The sequence below is a fragment of the Phlebotomus papatasi genome, chromosome 1 (genome assembly GCF_024763615.1).
Source record: "Phlebotomus papatasi isolate M1 chromosome 1, Ppap_2.1, whole genome shotgun sequence".
Taxonomy (NCBI): Eukaryota; Metazoa; Arthropoda; class Insecta; order Diptera; family Psychodidae; genus Phlebotomus; species Phlebotomus papatasi.
Window position 1 is genome coordinate 5181760 of NC_077222.1, and position 23400 is coordinate 5205159.

At 35.2% G+C, this 23400-nt stretch overlaps 2 protein-coding genes across 2 annotated transcripts; one reads left to right on the forward strand and one right to left on the reverse strand.

The window, feature by feature from the left end:
* The first annotated feature begins 1901 nt into the window (after positions 1–1901).
* On the forward strand, positions 1902–10079 carry LOC129798535 (cytoplasmic polyadenylation element-binding protein 1). Its single transcript, XM_055841735.1, has 4 exons — positions 1902–2176; positions 2537–2651; positions 2705–3228; positions 8091–10079. Exons 1-4 carry the CDS (start codon positions 2159–2161, stop codon positions 9045–9047), a joined length of 1614 nt encoding a protein of 537 aa, XP_055697710.1. The 5' UTR covers positions 1902–2158; the 3' UTR covers positions 9048–10079.
* A 1503-nt stretch (positions 10080–11582) lies between these two features.
* On the reverse strand, positions 11583–23374 carry LOC129798534 (synaptotagmin-16). The gene is made up of 4 exons (XM_055841733.1): positions 22930–23374; positions 18924–19055; positions 17688–18853; positions 11583–14054 (listed from the first exon to the last, which is right to left on the reverse strand). The coding sequence occupies exons 1-4, from the start codon at positions 22967–22969 to the stop codon at positions 13689–13691; spliced, it is 1704 nt and encodes a 567-aa protein (XP_055697708.1). The 5' UTR covers positions 22970–23374; the 3' UTR covers positions 11583–13688.
* Positions 23375–23400: the final 26 nt, after the last annotated feature.

Consider the following 23400-nt stretch of genomic DNA (forward strand, 5'->3'; position numbering starts at 1 on the left):
TTGTTTTCGCTTATTGAAGATGTGCGTTTTCCAAGTTAAACGTCTGTCTAGGTGCATTCCTAGATATATTGTTGAACTGGACTGTGGGGTCTGCTTTCCATTGAGTGTGATTGGAGGACAATGTGCGACCATTGCTCCACAAAGCTCGTGCTGAGCTACAGTTTGTGTGATGCTTCTTCAGGAGTATCTCCCTTAGCCAGGATAGTTGTGTCATCAGCATAAGTTGCTACTATTGTGGATGAAGGCGTTGGCAGATCCGAAGTGTACAATAGAAAGAGAACGGGTCCTAAGACGCTTTCCTGTGGGACACCTGCTTCCACTTCTCTCAGAGTGGTTTGTTCTTCTCTTTGGCGTACACGAGAAACACGCGGTCAGTGAGAAAAGCCTAGGACACGAGAGAGTGGATTGGGTAATTGTTTTTTTAACTTGTAGATCAGTCCCTCGTGCCAGACCTTATCAAAGGCCTGGCTGACGTCTATAAATGCTGCTGCACAATATTTCTTCTCCTCAAACGCAGTGTGTCTCCTGAACCACACGGTGGACTTGTTCAATCGTGCTGTGACCTTCGCGAAAGCCAAATTGGTGGGATGGTATTATACATTTTTCCTTGAGGATAGGTCTGAGCCGTAGGAGGAGGAGTTTCTCAAAGCCCTTCAACAAAACTGGCAGCAGGCTAATTGGACGATATGATTCCATTGCTTCAGGCTTTTTACCCGGTTTTGGGGTCATGATGACCTGGGCAACTTTCCAATTCCGGGGGAAGTGTCTAAGACGAACAACAGCGTTTAGGATTCTTTGCAGATATCTGAGACATCTGGGTGTAATTTCTTTCAAGACCGCTCCTGTAATCAGGTCATATCCGGGAGCTTTTTTCGGTTCGAGGTCACTTAAAACCTTTACGACTTCCTTAAGTGTGAATCTCCTGATAGATCGAACATCATCCTCCGAATTTTTCACATCTACCACCTCATCCAGCTGAGCAGGCCGTTTCAAGGTTTGAAAACTTGACTCAGATGGTCTGCGAAGACCTCTGCTTTTTGAGAGTCACTTCGGGCCCACGCCCCATCTGCTCTTCTAATAGGAGGAACAGGCAGGGCGGGGCGATTAAATCTCCTTGCAGCTTTCCAGGGATTGTAGACAGTGGCTTCTATAGGTGATAGACTCTCCAAAAACTCACCCACCGAGGCATTACGGACATCGTTGAGTAACTTCTTTAGGTTCTGAGCTGCCTTGTTATATTTTTTTCTTATCGTCAGGGTGTTGGGTGTCTTTCCATCTCTTTCTCAGGGCTCGCTTCTCACGAAGAAGATCCCTAACAGCCGCAGGAACCGGCAAATTATAACTCTTTTGATCCACGGCAGGCATTGAATTCCATGCAGGTTTAGTAACCCATCTGGTTCCTCTGATTTTAGGCCGATCAGCCGCCTTCCCGTCCTATTGAGGCTTTGCTTCTTGCACAACTCACTACTTACTTGAGCTCTGGCTCTGAGCCCATGCTTTCAACGGTCCCAAGCTCTATAATGACTAAATTTTTCCTATGTTTTTCAATAAATATGACTCATCGCACTCATCTTTGTAAAAATAGTTATCCGCCATTTTGACATACAGATTTACAGATTTCTTCTTTGACAGAATGTCGGCGTCGGCGCGTTACGTTACCATTCCTTACCCATTTCCTTATCATTCATCGTGGGTGTTTTCTTCTTTTGGATCTATTCTTTGCTTATCAAACTTCTTAAAGCGTTGATTGACTTTACACATTAATTCTGACCGAAATAACTTTTTCTTAATTTCTGCTTTTCAGGCATTCGAATCGGTTTGAATTCACCATTTTCTAAACTTTCTAAACTATTTTTAGTACACATTAGTGGCCAGCTGGGATAGCCGATAGCCCCCACTCCTGTACGGCGAATTGTGGCGAAAAGTAGAAAGTGGCGCTATCGTGATCACGCAGTTGTTCAATGGAGGGCGATCGAGGTGGTTCGTGCAGGGAAATAATTGTAATTTGAATATTAACAAAGTAAATAGTCCTTTGAAGGACTGCACGGATAAGTTTAGTGATCCTTCTAGGAGTACCACATCTAGTCACCACAAACTGTGCACTGAGAATTGTGTTGGAAGAAAAAAAATCAAGAGTGAAAAACGTGCTCTGAGAACAATGGCTTCCATTCAGCAGGTTAGTTTCACTTTTAGGGCTTTTCTGGCCACTTGGGGTCCAAATTTTCCCTACCATCAAAGAGGTATGAGAACCATGGGTAATTTAATTGCCAAAGAAAGATTTTTCCAACATATTCTAACCTCTGTTCATGACTTCCGGAAGCCATCTTTGTTGGCTTTTCCAGGAAGTTTTTCCTCAAAATTCTGGGTCATTTGGTTACAATACCTTTTGAGTTGAGAACTAGGGATATCCTTTTGTGCTGTGTGTAAAAATCTCGCAAAAAAATCTGATAAATAGCTCGATATCCGTGCAAAAATCCTCCAGCACGTGTTTGTGATTCCGGGAATTAACTGAGATTTTGCTTTTTTTGCATCTCAGTGGAACTCCTTTGACTTTCTCGATGAAAGTCACTGTTTTGCCAGTTCGGACAACATGTTCAACTCCCTCATCGAGCAGCAGGATCTCATGAATACCAGCTATTCAACAGCCGAAGGTGAGTTTCTAAAATTCTCATTGGCCTGGAAGTAAAATATGGGCTTCCTTCAGATGCTCAGTCCCTTCCGGACTCTTTCTTCAACCGACGACATCTGCAATCGTTCGGGAGTGCCTTTTCTGATCCTCCAATCTCGAGTGGGTCAATGCCAGTAACTCCCACAAGTCTTCAGCCCTCTCTAAGTGGAGGCAGTCTCAATGATCCCTTGCAACTGGCCCATCTGTTCAAAGGTTCCCTGAGTCTCGAATCACCACAGAGGAGCTCTCTCAGTCTCGATACTCCATCGTCTCCCACATTGACCAGAAATCCTTTCACCTTTGTACAACCCTTCTCCCATTCCCAAGAGAGTTTCTCCTCCAGCATCGGCAGTGGGTCAAATTCTCCCCTCAGCGATACTCCAACGCCCACTCTGGAGAATTTCATTGAACTGGTGAACCTGGTGGCAGCTAGGAATCAGCAGATTGCAGCTCTCAAGAATGCAGAATCCAGGAATGCTGCACTCAACGCTTTGTTGCAGCTTCAGCAACAAAATGGATTGAATCCTCTGTCCAATTTGAATCTGCTCTACGGCAATCAGGTGAGTTTTCTTATTGGATATTTTTGAACAAAAATGATTGTCCAATCAGGGAAGAGATCTTGGGATTACAGGGTGCCTCAGAATAATTCCTCAAATTTTTTTATAGAGAATTCTTATAAACCATTGATTTTTCGTTGAAATTTTACTGAGAATTATTTTTTGAATAAAAATTTGTAAAAAAAATATCTAATTATTTTTTACAAGGTTCTTAATCTAAGAGCATCCTGATATATAATCATTCTAGATCCGTACATAAGTTTTCTTACATTCCTTTTATTTTTGTTTTTCTCTTTTTATAATTAAGATGGAATGAAAAAAAATCTACTTAACTCTTTCGCGTCCCACTTTTATTCAGCAGATGAATTCATGTAAAATTGAGTTTTTCCTAATGCTTTATGATCAAATATAATAATTCAGAGAGGAAAAAAATTTTCCATTGCGTGAAAACTCGGAAAAACCCCGGGTCATATATGACCCTGTTGTCCTCAAGGGAAGTGTATTTACCATTTTCAAAATCTATATCACGGGCTTTTTAAGAGTTTTTTTTTGCTTAAAGTTGTTAATTTGGCCAAAACCATGGCAAACTGGATTGCTTTGATGAACACTGTACTCCTGGTGTTCAAGGAATCTTCCTGGAAATCCCTTGAACAGTCACTGTCACAATATTTTGAGTGGTATTTGGCAAAAATAAACTTATCCACATATTTATTCACACACAATACAAATGCACAATATGAGACGCTTGCAGAATACTCTAAAATATTGCAAAATATGTTATAATTCATCAGATATAAGATGAAATGTCCAGGAGCAAGATGTCCCACCTGCATTTCACGAAGAAAAACAATGTCCCAACTACATTTCGCTATAGATTTGGGACGAAAACACTGTTATCCTTGGGGACAATAGGGTCATATATGACCCGGAAAATTCTACACGCTTTTCTGGAAAATTGAGAGTAGTTTATTATATCAAAATATGCAATATACAATCTTTGGATATTCTATTTTGTGTTTCTAATGAACTTTTTGCTGAAAAAAATAAATTAATATAAAAAATTTTGAAAAAGAAAAATCATTTCACAAAGTTCGAAATTAGTGATTTTTGATCTCAAATATTTTCTTTTCTTGAATATCTGGAGTCTTGAGAAAATTAGCCAAGAATCTTACATCCTTCTATTATGATGTCGTGCACAAACCGATAGATTTCAATTAATGTAAATAGTCAAAAAAAATTGTTTTTTCCCCGGGTCATATATGACCCTAATGACGCGAAAGAGTTAAGAGGTTAGTTTGAACGAGGTTAAGTTTGACATAACCTCAATGGCAAAAAAAAGTAATTTAGCAATATTCTCTCCTTTAACCCTTTCAGGACGAAAGAGGGTCAAAAATTGAGTATCAGAAAAAAATCATTTTTTTTTCTGACTTTAGAACAAAACAGAACTTTATATGGCCGTAGAAAAAAAATGTCATTTTTGGGTTACCGGTGACTCAATCGTCCTTGTTAAAATACATTAAAATCTGATCTGAACATTAGATCTAAGCATCAATCTAAATTAAGGGCAGAAGCAGAATCACATTGACAGTAAAATACTCGCCGTAGCCTCACCGTATTTCGTTAATTTACGCATTTTCATTATAATTCTTTCGCAAATTCTCAATTACCGTGTTACCTTATCTCATACTCGGTGGCACTAGGTGAAAATAATAATAAAAAATTGAACAAATAAAACGAATATTCGATAAATGGTGAGCAAAAAAACTGTACAAGAATTAATCTTACAGTTTTTTTGTTGCTCGCCGTTTATCGCATTTTCGTTTTATTTCTTCAATTTTCTTATATTATTTTCACCTAGTGTCACCGAGTATGAGATAAGGTAATACGGTAATCGAGAATTTGCGTAAGAATTGCAATGAAAATGCGTAAATTATCGAAATACGGTGAGCATTTTACTCTCAATGTGATTCTGCCCTAAAAATTTAATCTAAGCTAAGCATTAAATCTGAATTAGAGTTTATTAAAAGAAACACAACATTTCTAACTCGTAAATTATTTTATTAGAAAATCAATAAAATCCTTCACAATAAAATAAAAAAATAAAATTTTGAGCTATTTTAAAAGAAAAAAAACTAAGAACTGTTCGAATGAGAAATTATGTTCTTCAATTTCTACACCGATAGATTTATTCAATGTTTTTCCGTTCTCTGAGACAATATTCTTTAAAAAGAAAATGATTTATTAGTAAAATTTGTCAAATCTTAACATCTCGAATCAAAAGCAAAAAGCAATTGATCGATCAATTGCTTTTTGCTCTTTGTTCAAGGTACTTATAATCGGAAAATTTTAGGGTAAGTGTGCAAAATTTCGGCCAGCTTGCAATTCCGTCCACCTTTTTTGTTCCTTGAATTTCCATAAATTTTTAGTTTTTACATACTCTAGAGATTATACAATGCAAAAGAATAAGGAAAAATGTAGCTTTGACAAACGAGAAGACGTGAAAAAACATTGGAAGAATTCCCGAAGGGCAAGGAACTATGAGAATGAAGGTGGCCGAAATAGGGCACCAATGTTATGTCTACATTTTTATTCATTTTAAAATGTATTAAGAATGATTTTAGAGTAAATAAAGACGGTTAACTCTGTAAGGTTCCAAGCAACAATCTTTCAAAAGAAGGAATAAAAAAATCAATTTGTATTTAAAATATTACATTTCAAACTTAAGACTTTGACGCTTGCATGCAACTATGCCGAAATTTGGCACACTTACCCTAAACTATACAAAATATTAAAAATTCATTGACACCAGACGATAGACACTACTTAGGACTACAATTTTGTACATCTGAGACATCGCGCTCCGATCACTCTAAATGCCTCATTTGTTGGTTTTTGTCATTTGAAAAATATGAAGTACCTATTTTAGAGCAAATTTCCTAGATTTTTGAGAAAATATCTTTTAAAACTAATGTGAAACATACATAAAATGTTGAGATTTTTCTTTAAATCGATCCCAAAATTTGTTTTCTCAACTACTTAGCCCCTATGGTATGGATCGATCTCAAATTTTAGCATGTTATAGCTGGGCCTAAGTTAGGGTGGAGTCTACACTTATGGATGTTATACACACTTATGGAAAACGCAAAAATCTTAAGTTATTACTTTAAACAGATTTTGAAAAATCAAAATATTGTTCATTAGATCATAAACTAATAATTTTATAACTTTTCGAATTCTGTTTTACGTAAGAACATGAGGTTTTTGCACGCTGTCCATAAGTGTATAACATCCATAAGTGTAGACTCCACCCTATAGCTGAGCTAGAAGCGATCAAACATTCAATTCCCCATTGCAAAAGAAAGCGGAATAGGAATAACAAGCGAAAAATTCCTTGGAATTTTCCACTATTTTTCCTTAAAAAATTCCATAGGAATTTTCCATAATAGGTTCCAAGGAAAATTTAATGGATTTATGCTGGATTTTTCCTATAGAATACATCCATGGAAATGCTCGTGGAATTTATGTGGATTTTTCCACCAAAATAAAATGGAGAAAAAATGAAGCTGTCACATGCACCTCATGATTTTACTTCCGAATTTTATAGAAACGGCAAAGATTACGAGGATTATAATATGTTTTTATAAACCAGCAATAACGAATTGACACTTTGAGCAATAAAAAAATATTTTATTAAAAAAAATTTTTTTTTCTTAAAATATATATTAATTAACACGAAAACAGCATTATTTTAGGTTGGCGACCCATTTAATGTAATCACTTCATTATTATCTACACGAAACGCAGCATCGCATAATTAATTATATTATAATTGCCACATGAATCACTAGAAATGATTGCGGAAGGTTTGGAAACAAATTCTAAAAGTTGTCGCAACACCATTTTATTTGTTTGACATTTCAGAAAATTAGTGGAAAAATCCATATAAAACACTATGGAAAGATAGTGGAAATTTCCATATGTTTTTTCCAGCTTATCCCGCGGACGTTTCACGTGTGAGTTTCCATATAAATCTTCCGCGGAATTTAACGCTGGAATTCCAGCATGTCGTACTAGTAAATTCCACGGAGGACTATGATTTCCATGGAATTTCCGGCTTTAAATTCCATAGGAAAACTTAGTGGAATTTTAGCGTCAAATTCCAGCGAATTTAGCCATTTGGACGCAAGTTTTCCATTGGAATTTTTGCGGAATTTTGCTATGGGGTTTTCAAATGGCCATATCTTCGGTTCTAATTATCGGAATTCGAAAAATTTTGGTGTTTTGGAGAGCTCTCGTGGAATACTACAACCTTTGTGACACCGCAATTTCATCCTATTATATCGAAGGTTCGATTAATTGAAAAATCGATTTTCGATTAATCCGTCTTGAATATTTCGAAAACTAGACGATGCTTTTTCTTTAAATTTTAATGTTTGCTGAGATATATCCTAAGTTAAAATAACATTCCGGAAATGTTAATTTTACTCTGCATTATTGATCCAAAATCGGTGTAAATATTATGCCTTTTAGGTGTATTATGGGTTAAAGTTATCCTTTTTCATATTAATTTCTACACTTAAAAAGGTGCAAAATTAACATGAAAAAATGTTGATATATTTTTACACCTAAAAAGTGTTAAAGTTATGAGGAAAAAAAGTTAATCGAACCCTCTTTTTCTCAGTGGTATATGCAACTATGCCGAAATTTGGCACACTTACCCTAATTTTTTTGATCTTTTCCTTTTGTTTTTGAAAATTTGTCATGTTTTGGAAATTTTACCTGAATTGTACCTTGTTTATTTCCAAAAGAGGGGGATTTCTTTTAGAGAATAATTTTCTATCCTGGGGAAAATATTTGTTTTTCAGCTGAAGAACCTCCAAATTCCACATGCACCAACTCAGACAATGATCGGCAATGATCCGTTGCTGGATTATATTGCCAAGAGCCATCGTCAATCTTTTACTATGGCCGAGAGTTCTTGCACGTGGAACGGAGTCCTTCCTACGCGCCAACACACCACCGTAACGTACTCCACAAAGGTGTTTCTGGGTGGGGTGCCATGGGAGATGAGTGAGGAGTGCCTTATGGCAATTTTTCGGCCACTTGGAGTGGTGCGAATTGAATGGCCAGGGAAGGAAAATCGTTCTTCGCGTCCACGTGGCTGTGCATATTTGATTTTCAATGAGGAAGATCAAGTGAGGAAGTTACTGGAGATTTGTGATGTGCGAATGGATGATGGGAAACAGAAGTATTTCTATCGTTTGATGCCGAAAGGGAAGGAGGCTGAGGTGATACCGTGGATTGAGGCTGATTCCACGTACATTAAGCCAACAATGCAGAATTTGGATCCTATGACGACGGTTTTTGTGGGGGCGTTGCATGGGAAGTTGACGGCTGAGGGATTGGCTACGATAATGGATGAATTGTTTGATGGTGTTATCTATGCGGCAATTGATGTGGATAAGAATAAGTATCCTATGGGAGCGGGTAGAGTGACATTTGACAATACAAAATCCTATGTGAAGGCTGTAAGGGCGGCTTTTGTGGAGATCAAAACGCCAAAATTTAAGAAGAAAATCCAGATTGATCCTTATTTGGAGGATCATCTCTGTTCCACGTGCAATATTCAGCATGGACCGTATTTCTGTCGAGAGATCACATGCTTCAAGTATTACTGTCGCACTTGCTGGCTCGGCAGGCATTCCTTGGATCCACATTTCAGGCATCACAATCCAATGAGCCGAAATTCCAAGTCACAGACTCTCGTGGGCATTGGTCCAGCTGCTACCACTCCCAATATTTATCCTGGACTTCATCGCTAGACGATGGAGGGAGTTGGTTTTTTTTCCGTGTCTCCCTTTCCTTCTTTCTTTTGATTGTGAACTTCTTGAATTTACTTCTGCATTCTTTTACAATGCTCCTTTTCTCTTTAGAAAAAAAGAACCAAACTAAAAAAAAAACTTATAATGTCCAGAAAAAATATTATACTATATAAGATGATATATAGTTCCAATATTTAGGATTAAAAAAAAATAGCATTTACGTACATTTTATTGAGAGTTTCCAAATGGAGAATTTTGCAGAGCAAAAATTTTGGCCAGTTTGAAGGAAAAAATGATGGGATTATAGGGTGATAAAAAAGGGCTACATTATTGTTCCTTATTGTCTTTTTTTTTTAAATGTAGCTCTTGTCAAAAAGATCAAAGTGGAAAATGGGATTGAGGCAAAAATTCTAGTTGGATAGTTGTTAAGAAGAGAAAAATATCCTCTATAATTGTTTTTTTTCTTTTTTTATTGAGATTTTTTTGCAATAAAAAATGGAAGTTAGAGTTTAAAACATAAGAAAAAAAAAGAATGTCAATATGAACAGGATTCAGAAGAAAATTGTCTATCGGAGAAAATTGATTTTTCTCATTTAATAAAAAAAACAAGAAAATTGTGAGTTCCCAATGGACAAAAAAAAGTATTTAAAAGAAATTGAAGAGAATAATGCATCAAAAAATTGAAAAGAAGTTTAGGAGATGAATTTAGAGAGAGAATGAAAAAATTTTCCATGAAGAAGTAAATTCACATTTTTTTTTTACTTTTACAATTTTCATTACTTCATTTTTACTCTTCTTTTCCCCAAAAACAAAAAAAATAACAACTATTATGATAATCTCCAAAGAGAGAGAGAAAAAAGTGGCATTTCTCTAAGATTTCTCAATTGTTTTGAATATTTAGAAAAAACATTTGAATCTTGGCGATTTTTTTCTTTTCATGGAACGAGATAAGATTTCATTTTTACTTTTATAATCCTAAAGAGATTATAGTTTATATTTTGTATGTAATAAAAAATCATTTTCTCCACCTTACAAGATATTTTTTTTTTACTTTTTCAAAGTGGATTTTCGCAAAATTTTAGGGCTCAAACATATTGGACGTCAAAATGGAAAAAAGGTAAGCGAAGACACATACCAGTAACTGTCTAATGCCCTAGACACACTTACGACTTAAGCCGAGAGACGACTTAGTGGAAAATAATGGAAATGTAGTTTGACCATTATTTCTAATATAATTACGCTAAACCGTCTCTCGGCTAATCCTTCAAGTCTGTCAAGGCCCTAAGAAATTGTTACCGTAAAAAAATTCGGTTTAATCCAAGTCAAGGGGTAACTCATATTGAGAAACCCTTAGCAATTGTCCGAGAAACGCTTCGAGAATCCCAAGATTTGCATCGAGAAATCCAAGATTTGCATCGAAAAAACCAATTTCTGCATCGCGAAACCCAAAAAACCCAAAAGTTGCAGCATAACGAAACCCGAGAAACCAGAAACCCTTGTCAGAAAAAATGGAAATTAGTTGACCTTTTGATCCTAGTTCACCTTTTGGGACTTAGTTTGTTGGAAGATTGAAAAACAGAATCTAATACGACTCCTCATATCGAATTGGATTAGATTCAAACTGTCCCACTTGTCCCAAAAAATTTCAGGACGAGCGGAACAAGCGAAAAGGAATTCGGAGTAACAAGGTTTAGCCAGATATGGCTTCAACTTCCCTAATTCCTTATCAGTCAAGAGTCAAGATTATTTGAAAAACATTTAACTCGAATTCGATTTTGGGACAATAATCCATTAAATTATGAAAATCCTATAAAATTGTTTACTATTCAGGATATCAATACCTTCAGAAACTAGGCTAAAGTTTTACACTGAAGACCACTTTAGATTCAATTCTTGAGACAATTTAATCTTAAACCTTTAAGGACAAATGGGACGCCGGTGTTCCAAAAATAAAAATTAATTTTTCGGACTATTTAGAGGACAAAATAACTTTCTATAGTCGAAAAATATGTTTTTGTTTTTGGGATACCGGTGTCCCACTCGTCCTTAAAGGTTTAATTGCGGCAGTTTAAATAGTCTCATATACATTGTAGCGTGGGTCAATTTTATATGGTATGTGTCATGAACTAGACCAAAAATAGTTGATAAGCTCAGCTATCAATATACTGAGAAACGCATGTTAATTATAAATATAGGGGAGACTGGGGCAAAAAGTCACAAATCGATAAATTCAGAATTCAATATCTTTCAAGATAAAAAAAAGATAGCGGCTTAATTTTTTTTCCATAGATAGCCTCCATAGACCTTCAATGTCGTATTTTTTTTAGAATTCGAACAAGGAATTTAAAAAATAAAAAATATCGAAATTTTTAGCCCTATTCTTGAAATTTTCCGTGCAGAAGATATCAATTATTAACTATTTATTTTAAAAATTGATGCACTGGTGAATATTTTCTAAATTATCTGGATATTCTTTGAATACTAAGCCGCTGGAATTTTACAAAGATTCTTTTCTCCAGAAATCCTTTTATTAAAAATTACCACTTGGGGCAAAAAGTAACAAAAGATATGGAGTAAAAAGTGAAATGAAAAAGTCAAAAATGAAATTTTTTCGACTTATCAAAATTGGCCCTAGCGATTTCGTTCATTACTGAATATATTTTGGATGTAGTCCAACCGAACATTTCGTCCTAGACACCTTTCATCGGAAAAATCGCTTTCATGAATTATTCAAGATCATAGGCCTAATTTTAACCCGATTTGGTCAATTAATTAAGAAAAAGGTTAATGATTTTTTTGAAACCCTCTTGAACAATTTTCAATTTCAAAAAGGTTTTGTGGTGATTTAGACATATTTAATTCGACAATAATTTTATATGCACCAGAAAAATTTTCGAAAAAGAATATAAGGCAGAGCTCCTCGAGAGTTCAAGCAGCTCGCAAAGCCTCGGACGCTTTGTCATTTCTTTTTTCGCATGATCCTAGGGCGCATATCAGTTCTAAAATTCAAAATGGCGAATTTTCAAGGTTATAGGTTTGTATGAACGAAATGCTCCTTTCTCCTTTGGATTACCTTCGAAACACCCGAAAATGATAGAAATCGTTGGAGGCGTTTTCAAGAAAACCTAGAAAATACGGATTTAGAGAGGTACGAAAAAAGAGGACAAATTCCCCTAGGCTATGTAGATTTATGGGGGATCAGCGAAGACTGGAAATTGATATTTACGTCTCTTACCGTTACAAAACACTACAGTAAACTCTCACTCAATCGGTTCTTTTTCAATCGGGCAAAAAATTTTGTTAACAATTTTCACGTTTAATTATGAAGCTAATTCGCTTAAGAATTCGTAGAATTCTCGCTGAAGAATTCGTAGTTCTTCCTATTTTATCGTGATTTTTATAATTTAGCGCTTTTTGGGGAATTTACAAAGACTTTGGCGTCCAAATCTATCGATAAACCGGATGACATTTTGCCCCAAATGCCCAATTGAGAGAGAGTCTACTGTATATCAATTTCACGAGTACCTTGCCGATTTACTACCGATTGAGGCCGATCCAGATGGATTGGAAATTTCAAGACCTTTCCAAAATATCCAAATTCAACCAAATCAGTTGCAAAATAAACCCTCCAAAGTGGTTAAACGGGTTGAACTTTGACCTTCAAGAATTCAAAATGGCAAATTTTCCGGTTATAGTTATGCATAGACATAATATTCACCTGGGCTACCTCGAAAGCATATTCAAAAATGAGAGAAATCATTGGAGCCGTTGGGAACTTTATGATGCCCATGAGCCCCATGAGTATACGAGGATTTTCTTATGCTTCATAGCTTTTAACTTTCAAATTTTGTCCAAAAATTGTGAATAAAATTCTTATGCATAAAATAAATTTCTAAAAAAAAAACCGCTACATAATTTTTGCCTCCGGTATATGTCTTGGCTACCTATTTTCCAATTTTTCAGTCAATTGCTTCAGCCCTGAGCCATACCTTTTCCGAACGTGAGAAAAGGAGGCTGAAATATTTTTCCAATTTTTCGTATCATCAAAATTGACCAATTTTCCCTCAGATTCTTCCTGAGGGGACAAATTTTCTACAAAATTTCTTTACAAATTCAAAGAGATATTTGAGTAGAACAGAGATTTTCCTGGATTTCCCGGCTTTCTTTCTTAATTTTCTACGAAACGTTCAAAAATAGGTAATGCTCGTTAGAACTTAAATTTGAATTTGTTCCGAAAAGCTTTTGCGTCGATAAATACGGCGAATTGAGCGAAAGCTCGCTCAGTTCACGTTGAAATACTTTGTTGAGTGGAAGGACGCTCCGTGAAAAGTGTAATTTTGGCTGTGTTTCTTATCAAAATATAAGATATTTTCAAGATATTTTAACACACAAGTTATCAATTGAGATTAAATTAATAAAATACCGTGTGAAAAGTGTAAAAAAACGAGGAAATTAGATTGGAATCAAACATCACAGAAGCATCACCTACTCAGCCATCTTGAACTTTTTGCCGGTGAGTCTCCATAATTTTTCTTGAGAATATCTCTGTTTACTACTTATATTGTTCCAAAATCTATCAACCACGTGATTTGTGGAGATTTAAGTGCCTTAATACTACCAAATTTTCCAAAAAACGATCCCCTAATTCTGCAAAAGTACATGCCAACGAACAATCACTTCCCCATTGGCGCTCTCTCGCATATCATTCCAGTGGTTCATCTCATCCGGACCGGATGAGTTGAGTCCCAGGCTGAACCAGCCGATCATCTCATTGCGTTTCATATTTCGCTTGGAATAGACAGAGACCATGAGGGTGACATCGTTGAGCTGGAATAGGGCGATCTGAAAAGTGAAGGTTTCCTTGAACAGGGGATTGAGTTGTGCGCGTCTGATTGATGATTTGGCTCTGCTCATCTCCTGTCCAATGCTATTGACCAGGCAGAGTTTGACATAGGTGTCTAGGGTTTTGTTAATCATCATTTGTCGGAAGTGGATTCCTTTGATGATCTGGAATTAAGAATTTTCTTAAAGTTCTGACTAGAAACTACACAGTAAAAAAATGTGTAAAATTTTACTACTATAATAGTGCAAAATCGACCATTTTAGTTGTTTACTTTAAAAATGTTTAAAAAATGCACAATAATTTGTTAATTTATAGTCACGTGATTGAAAATTACCACTATTATAGTTGAAAAATTTTCAACAACGTTGTTTAATTTGAAACTGCAAAATTTCTCATTATTATTCGGCTCTTCGTTATCCGGCACTTCGTTATCCGGATGACAGCTGCCAAACTCTGACGGTTGATGTATTCAAAACGATTTTTTACGAAAGATGCAGTTTCTCCAGAGTGAATTAATGTGCTATTTTCATTTTATCAAAGTTTTTGACACACGATCGTGCTACAAAATGAAACACAAACACACCACAAAGGAAATTCTCTTGTTTTTCGACAGAAAACAAATTCCCACAGAAAAAAAATGTACAAAACACGTTGACCAGATTCAAAAATCTAAAATGTCATTTGTCCCCACGTCAGCCGGATAACGAAGAGTCGAGTGTAGTCATAAAAAATTTTCAACAATGTTTTGTAGTTTAAAACTGTTGAAAAATTCTAAAAAATTACCACTATTATAGTATGATTATAGTTTTCCACATTATTATAGTGTAAAAAAATACACAACTTTATTGTATTTTTTGTCACATGATCAAAAATTAACACTATTATAGTTTTATCATTATTTTTCACACTATTATAATGTGAAGCCTTGTGTATTTCAACCAAAATTGTTGAATTTTTAAACAAAATTGTTCAATTTTCAGACAAAAGTTGTTGTATTTTTAAACAAAAAAAAATTGTTAGTGTAACAAAGTGTAAAAATTGTTGAATTTCCATTTAAGACATATACTTCAGCCGAGATGTTTTTCATTGGGCAAAAGTCATATAGAACATCAAATATTTCGTTAGTTAAATCAGCATTTGTCGTAACTTTATTTTTGCGATTTTGGGATATATACATATTTAGAATCGGCGTAATTTTGTTTATTAAACGCACTTGAGAAAAAGAAACTTTTATAGGCCCATTAAAAATTATTTTAAACAAAAATTATCGTAAGTGCCCTAATTAATAAAAATTTATCAGAATTTGTCGTAACTTCCATTTTTGTGGAAGTTACGACAAATTTTCATACAAAATTTTCTCTAATCAGCATTTGCCGTAAGTTCTTTTACTCGTTTGCGTGGCTTGTAATTTGCAGCAAAATTGCAATATTTCTCAATAAAACGTTCACAATCTCTCCCAAATATCCAAAGACAGTGCAAATAATGCAACATTAAATTATTTTAATGCAATATTTGCGAGAAAAGAAGTAAGAAAAAAATCCTGCCCATCTGTCATTAATTCAAAACAAAACAAGCGACGCGGCGCACAAAATTTATTCAATAAAATTTATGAAATAATATCTTTTAGGGACAGGGATAAGAGTTTAATTGATTAATTTAGTCAAATAAAGGCGCTTATTATCACTAGACTAATTGAAATTGATATAAAGCACTTTTGAAAATTGTCGTAACTTCCAAGATTTTCATACATTGGAAATTACGTCTTTATAAACGATGGAAGTTACGATAAAATCTTATTGTGTTTCTTCCGACCTAGCCCCTGGCAAGTTGCCTGAAATTTGAAGCCATTTTCTCATACTTCGATTTAAATTTATATGAATTTTTTTTGTACTTGTGACCGTTACGCTAAATATCTAAAAATTGAAAAGTTTTTTCGTATTATAAGATCACTTACCGCGTCGAGGGATAAATATACTAAATATTTTTTTTTAAATACATTTTTTCCTCGGAGCACTGTGAGCTGAGTCCGAGATCAATTTAAGAATTGGCTTCAAATAGCTCCATATAAAAAAGTCAACTTGCCGCGTGCTTGCTTCCGACTTATATCTTAACTCTTTCCGGACCACAACATATCCAGCGAACGAATTTCAGTAAAACTCACTTTATTGTAAGTCTTAGTGGTCAAATATGATACTTTTATAGAGAAAGAATTTTCTCCGCCTCTGGGAAATTGGAAAACTCATGGGAACTCTCGTCCCCTAAAGAAAGCAAACGATACAAACTTGGACAAACTTCAATTTTCCAAAAGCCAATAATATCAATGTTGTGAATTATTTTTGCGTGTCAAATGACTCCTTTACAATATTGATCACTAAAACAAGAAGAATTATTGACCAGTATCTTCTGTGATGTCCAGGAAGTGCTAAAAAGGATACCCAGCTCCTGCTTGCCAACAGATTCCTCAAAATATTTCACAGAATAACACTTTAACACACATTTCTCTCAACAGGATGTTATTGCAGACACATTAAGCTTTCTCAAGAGCCAAAAAAACACTTCCTGGACAATCAGAATTCACCAAAATCTGGAAGAATAGGAAAAACTTCCCCGAAAGCAATCTCCTTCGCTGCCAAATGTCAAAATTATCGCCCATATTGACAAAAATTTCGCTCCCGCTTGAATTTTCTTACAAGGTTGGTGTCAAAAAGCAAATGGCGGACATTGGCGGGATAACCTTACATTTGACCTCTAGATTTTTGGGGACGAGAGTACCCATCAACTTTGAACAAGTTTTTTGAAAATTTATGAAAAAATTGTTTTTCGAATTTATGTAATCTGTAATTGTTAGTTATCATACTTATTGGCCCCGAGAGGTTTTTCCTTATTCGGGTCTAGAAATATCAAAAAAGTCACAATATCTGCAAGGAAGCATAAAATCGAAAATTCACGATTTTTGACCAAAAATATCTTAGCTCAGGAGTTAATTGAGATCCTGCAAAAAATATCCTAGATTTGGACATCCTTATAGTTTGTAATTATCCAGAAGAATCGGAATTTTATCTATTCTAAATAGTCTAAAAAAATTCTTTTTTCCATGGGTACCCAGAGTCCCAAAGGAGACGAAAGAGTTAATATCTCAGTTCAGTATTCATCTCAGCAATGAAATGAAATGAAAATTCAACAATTTTTGAGTTTACACACAAAAATTCAACAATTTTTAAATTCAACAATTCCAAATTCAACATCTTGAAATTCAACAACTTTAAATTAAACAATTTTAAATTAAATATTTTTTCCAAATTTAGCACTATAAATAGTGGTGTGAAAGATTACACACTATAACGGCGTTATCACACTTGCACATTAAAATTTTAATGTGATTTACATTAATTGTCGCTTGTGAGCGTCCAAATATGTTATTTGTGTCTTTGAGTCACTTAATATTTGGGGTTTTTCTATTTATTGATAAAAAAGTGCACTTGGCCTGCAAAAATAAGTTTAAATTTACCTAAAGCATAAATATTTTCACATTAAAAAATTAATGAGAAAATCGCATTAATTTTTCGCATTATTGCTATAAATCAATTTATATCAAATTTTGCGGGCCAAGTCTACCTTTTTATCAACAAATAGATCAAATTTTGAATATAAAATTATTCAAACACACAAATTACACATTTGGACTCTCACCAGCGACAATTAATGTGAATCATATTAAAATTCTAATGTGCAAGTGTGATAAAACAGTAATAGTGTTAATTTTTTTTACTGTGTAGACTTCCCAAGAGTTTTCTCACCTCTGTTGTAAGTCTTCCCGTTGTTCCATTGTAAGCTAATCCTAGAAGGAGTTCAGGTACTCCTCCATGTTTCACAGAAGCCGTGGAACTGATACTGTCTGATCTTGCCAGGGAGATCAAATCACTGTTGCTTCCTGACAAATTGACGTGCGTTTTGGGCTCCAATGTTAGCCACATATTAGCCTCATATTCAAGATCTATTGAGCCAAATTTCACAATTGACTCCCCAATGAGATGTTCTCGTCTCATCCGAGCACAGCTGTAAACCCTAATTCTCAGGCCCATTGAATTCACCTCTTCGGGATTCACTCGATGCAGAAGGAAACTCTCCATAAATTGGGGATTTTCACCCGTACGGATCTTTGTCTTATGCTTCTGCTTCTTGCTGGGTAGAATGAGTAAGCGTATTTGGGTGTAGGTGACCTGACCAGGTCCTCTAATTGGGATATCCCTAGCTTGAAGTACGTGAACAGTCATTTTTCTCATGGGGGCATCATACAGGAGGGCAATCTCGACACTACCATAGCTTGAGGTGGTTGGGGTGAATTTGTCGGTGGGTTCGTGTTTGCTAGTGCCAATGGATGAGGGAGATTTGAGGGATTCGTTGCACTGAGAACTACTCTCTTCCAACAATTGCTCTCGCGATGGTGACACAAAGAGGTACGATGGTGGCTCAGCTGTGGTTATTTCATCCACATCTGTAATATCCTGTAGTCTTTTGCTGTACCGATGGGATTTTGAGGAACGTCTCTCTGAGCGCTCTGAGCCATTGGAATGCCTTCGGTGCTTCCTTCGCTCTCGATCGCGCTGCTGCTGAAATTCCCGCGTGAAAGGCACATCCGACGGATGCAATTCTCTTCGCTCCTCCGTCAAGTAAACCACACTGTTTTCTGGCAAAGTATCACCTGAACTATTAGAACTACACTCACTGCTTGCAACCCCTACCCTTCCACGTTCTGCCACTTCCAGAGGATCTTTTCCGGCAATTATAACTGAATGGAGGGCCACATTGCCCCTCAGGGTTTCCTGATACATGATGTTTGAGACACTTGTGGGGGCCACTTGGGCATATTTGGGTGCTTGATCACTGGGAACTGGGATGAATCGCGTTAGTATGGCTTCCTCAGACTCTGATTGCACTCCTTCGTCATATAGGCTCCGATTCACTATTTTTACGTAAACTTTAGTGTTAAATTTGTAGAAAAAAATTACTACTGATTTTTTTAAATTACTTACTTCGTCGTAGAAGATTTTTGGTTTTGAGCAAATTTCGGGTCCAGCTTTTATGGGGGGAGTTTCTCAGACACTGCTTCCTGAACAGATACAGCAGGATGATCACCAGTAAGACCAAGAGAGCTATCGCGGTACCTGTGAAAAGATGAGATGTAGCTTATTTAGGACGTTGTTTAAGGTTTCAAGGGTATTCCTTTTAGAAGTCAATCCTCTTATTTATTTACAACCTTTATTATTTATTTACCCTTTATGGTAAGTGTGCCAAATTTCGGCATAGTTGCATGCAAGCACCAAAGTCTCAAGTTTCAAATGTAATATTTTTAATACAAATTGATTTTTTTATTCCCTCTTCTTAAGGAGCGTTGCTAGGAACCATCTAGACAGTTTATCGTCTTTATTTACTCTAAAATCATTCTTAATATATTTCAAAATAAATGAAAATGTAAACATAGCTTTGGTGTCCTATTTCGGCCATCTTCATTCTCATAGTTCCTTGCCCTTCGGGAATTCTTCCAATATCTTTTTCACGTCATCTCGTTTGTCAAAGCTACATTTTTTGCTATTCTTTTGCATTGTATAACCTCTAGAGTATGTAAAAACCAAAAATTTATAGAAATTCAAGGAACAAAAAAGGTGGACGGAATTGCAAGCTTGCCGAAATTTTGCACACTTACCCTACTTCTCAAAATTAAAAAAAAAACCTGAAATGACTTTTGGAATTGAATAGATGAACAATTTGTTCAAACACGGTAATGACCTTGAATCACTTGATCTGTGGAATTTCTCAAGGTCATAGTTCTGAAGAACGGATTTCTGAACTATTTGAGTCTAAAACAATTTAGGGTGAAAGGAACACCTATTGACACTTTTTTGAACTCGTGTCAGGACCTATTGACACCCTACTCTGTATCATTTTGAATACGAAATTCGAACATTTATCGAAAAACGCAGATTAATTAAAAAAACGTTATATTACTTAGATTCTACTGGATGCATTAAATAAACTTTAATATTTTGACAAAAGTGTCAATAGGATTAGGGGTTCCCTGTCGAAGAGGTGTTCCTTCGACCCTAATTTGAATGTTTCTTTTTTTCAATTTCTTGTAAACTCTTTCGCATTTTTTGAAACCCTCATCAGTACCCAAGAAAATTTGGTTATGTTAGGACTTAGAAAAACAATTTTTTGAGCTATTTAGAACTGTTAAAAAATCGATACATGAGGATTATAAACTATAAGGATGTTCAAATCTAAGATAATTAGTATATGAGCAGTAAGGTGGAGTAACCACTTATCGACACTTTTCGGAAAAGTGAAATTAACTTTGTTATAATTTTGACCTCAACTCAAATTTTTCACAATGACTACTCCTCCAATTTAACGCTGGACTGCTTAAAAAACTGATTTTTATTAACAATGTAAGAAAAACCACTTCGTAGCCACTTTATACCACTTTTCGCCAGTTTTGTAACCACTTCTCGCCACCCATTTGAAAAAGTCCAAACTCGATTATTTTAGATAATGTTATCAAAAAAAAAAACATTCAGCATTCCTTTCCTCATGATCACCTTATTATTACTCACTTTAAATGATCTAATATGTGAAGTTAGCGTTGCCTATTGAAAAGCAATGGCGACAGGTGGTAAATCAATTTTAGAATATTGCCACTTTCCGCCACAGTTCATTTTTAAATAACAATAATATAATATGAAATATTAACTATCTAAATACAAATTTTATGTATTCGTCGAATGTAATTAAATGTTTAATAGACAAACTATTTATACAAAAACGTAAATTTTGTACGATAATAGTTTCATGACATTTTGCATATTTGGTGCATATTCCATGCACTTGAATAAAATATTGCCCAAACACTTAAATTCAAAAAAAAAAAAAATAGTGGTTTTCGACTCTATAAGAAGCAGCAGTAGAGATACAAATAATTTCACAGCTAATTTATTCCACAAATAATGAAAAAAATGCGATTTCAATATAAGTGGCGAAAAGTGGGACACTGGCGAGAAGTGGTGATTCCACTCTATTCATCGAATGTTTTATCACCCTCCGCCCCAAATTTCTACCATTCATCCATTTTTTCTCAACATATTTCCATGTTTCAGATGATTTCTGAGGAATTATCTCACGATGGCTGTTTATCCGTCTGTCCACTCCCAGAGACCAAACAGTTAGAGATAGAAACTTGGGACTCTTGGGGGACCCCACCCCCCATAAGTCGACCCAAGGATCGTTACATGCCCCTCATTTTCCTCTACCCCTCTCCTTCCTAGCAAAACCATGTTTTTTGGGATTGCTCGAAAACGCGTCCTGCGATTTTTTTTTTAAATTTTTGGATATGTTTCAGAGATTACCAGGCGGACATTTGACCATTCTGTTAAATCATTTCTAATAACGATTTTTTAAGGTCAAGGCTTAAAAAGGTTCTAGAGATAATTTACCAACCGAATAGGTTCATATTTGTGCTCCCTGGAAAAGTTTTGGAACTTTTGGAATTATTGACAAGCCTGAACCGATACCAATCGTTAAAAAAAAACTAATAAAGAACCGGTTCATATCCAATAAACTCATTTTTAATCAAAATTCAATTATATTATTCTCGAGGTGTATTTTGGGCAATGTTTTGAGTTTTTTAAAAATCGGTTTTGGACCGGAAATGAACCGGTTATGAACCGATAAGTAAATTTTAGACCCAAGATCAATTCTATTACTATTAAAACTATTTTGGGGGATCTTTTGAGTGATTTATGAATCGGTTTAAATCAGATGAGAACCAGTAAACGGTAAATGATGCAAAAGTAATTACAACTAAGTCACGATCACGAGTTCGAGCACTTCGCAAAGCCTAGGATGCTTCGCCACCCCTTTATTAAGATTTAAATTTCCTTTTGATCAAAATTTAATATTCTACTGATTAATATTACAGTAGAGTCTCGCTATAGTCCATATTTGGTTTCAAATTTGACACTTGGGTCGCACTATAGTCCATGTAATTTTTTAAAATTATCAACGATTTTTAGTATTGAAATTGCTCGACGGTTTCCACTTTCTTTGCGATTGTGGTACTTGTCCTTGCTCTCTTCATTATGGATCACAATTATCACAACTACGTAATAAAGTTTGCCAAAAATATTAAAATAATTATGCATGTCGCATACTAAAAAACATAACCTAACTTAAAATCAGTGTTTTGAAATCAACGGTCGATAAATTGTGGACTGTAGAGCGATGGCCTATAGCGAGACTCTACTGTACTTTTTTAATTGACCAATTGTAACCTTTTGCTGACAATTTGGGGATAAGAAAATATTTTTTTATTTAATACAATCTCTTTCTCGCAATTACCTCAACTTGTTGTCTAGCTATATCAATATAATATCGTTTTTAGTTTTGACCTATTAAATTTTACAGCAGGAAATAGTTTTCCATTTCCACAGAAAAACTTCCTACTAATTGTTTGTTTATTTCAATTATCAATATAAAGTTTCCTTGAGTTTTAAGCACTAACTTTCTCAGCTCATCTTCTACTTTAGTCTCCTTTTTATGAAAATAGCTCTCGAGGGACTAATTTTACCATATAGTAATATTTTCCAAAAGTTGTGCATAGCTTTTGTGAGGAAAGGAAAATAATTAGCATTGTTTGGGGCAAGTTTATGAATAAAATATATAACATCCTGGGAGAAAAAAAAGAAACAGGCCAAAAATGGGGGTGGAGAAAAGAAAAAAAAGGGGACATACATTGGGGTAGAGAGGGTTTGGAAGTGAAACATGAGGAAAGTATTCTACACACATATTAATTGAGTCGCATTTCGTGCTCATGAAAATTTTACGATGTCGTTTTCACTCATTTTTTTCCACCCTCAACCACCAAGTGCGTTTTATGTTCATGACAATTTTATAAAAAGAAAGAAAAGAAAAAAAAAACGATTGAGGTGTCTAAGGAATTCCCCAATACACTTAATTTTCCAAACTAAAAGGAGAGAATTTTCTTACCATTAAGGTATTGATCCCGAAGATCACTGAGGTAACTCATTTTTAATTGAATGGGGTTTCTTTTTTGGTTGAATTAGAACAATATCCTTTAGTTATTAAAGTGGGCTTTCTGTGGGAAATCCCCAAATTTGTCTGGATTTTCTTTCATAGTTTGTTGTGCCCTTTCTGCCCAGACACTGGGGAACAATGTACAATTTTTCTTGTGCTTACACGAACGATTTATCACACAATTAAACACTTTCACTTCTACTGATTATCTCAAACAGAGAATATATTGTCCTCAAAGGAAAATTTTCCAAAGAATATGCTAGAAGAGCTTTCAAATGGTTAAACTGTGAGGAATTATTGTGTTGCACTGAAAGGAAAAACTTTGGAAAGTTGATATGACTGCGAGAAGACATGCGCACATTAACATCAATTTTCCATTCTCCTGCCCCAAAAAAAGAGAAAAAAAACATGCCCTCTCCTTCA

Excerpts from the sequence above, each read along its gene's own strand:
- LOC129798534 (XM_055841733.1), bottom strand. The coding sequence starts at position 22,969 with ATGAGTTACCTCAGTGATCTTCGGGATCAATACCTTAATG. Across the intron at positions 19,056-22,929 it reads TCGGGATCAATACCTTAATG|GTACCGCGATAGCTCTCTTG; the intron begins GTAAGAAAATTC and ends ATCTTTTCACAG. Across the intron at positions 14,055-17,687 it reads CGGGAAGACTTACAACAGAG|ATCATCAAAGGAATCCACTT; the intron begins GTGAGAAAACTC and ends TCTTAATTCCAG.
- LOC129798535 (XM_055841735.1), top strand. Across the intron at positions 2,652-2,704 it reads CAGCTATTCAACAGCCGAAG|ATGCTCAGTCCCTTCCGGAC; the intron begins GTGAGTTTCTAA and ends GGCTTCCTTCAG. Across the intron at positions 3,229-8,090 it reads ATCTGCTCTACGGCAATCAG|CTGAAGAACCTCCAAATTCC; the intron begins GTGAGTTTTCTT and ends TTTGTTTTTCAG.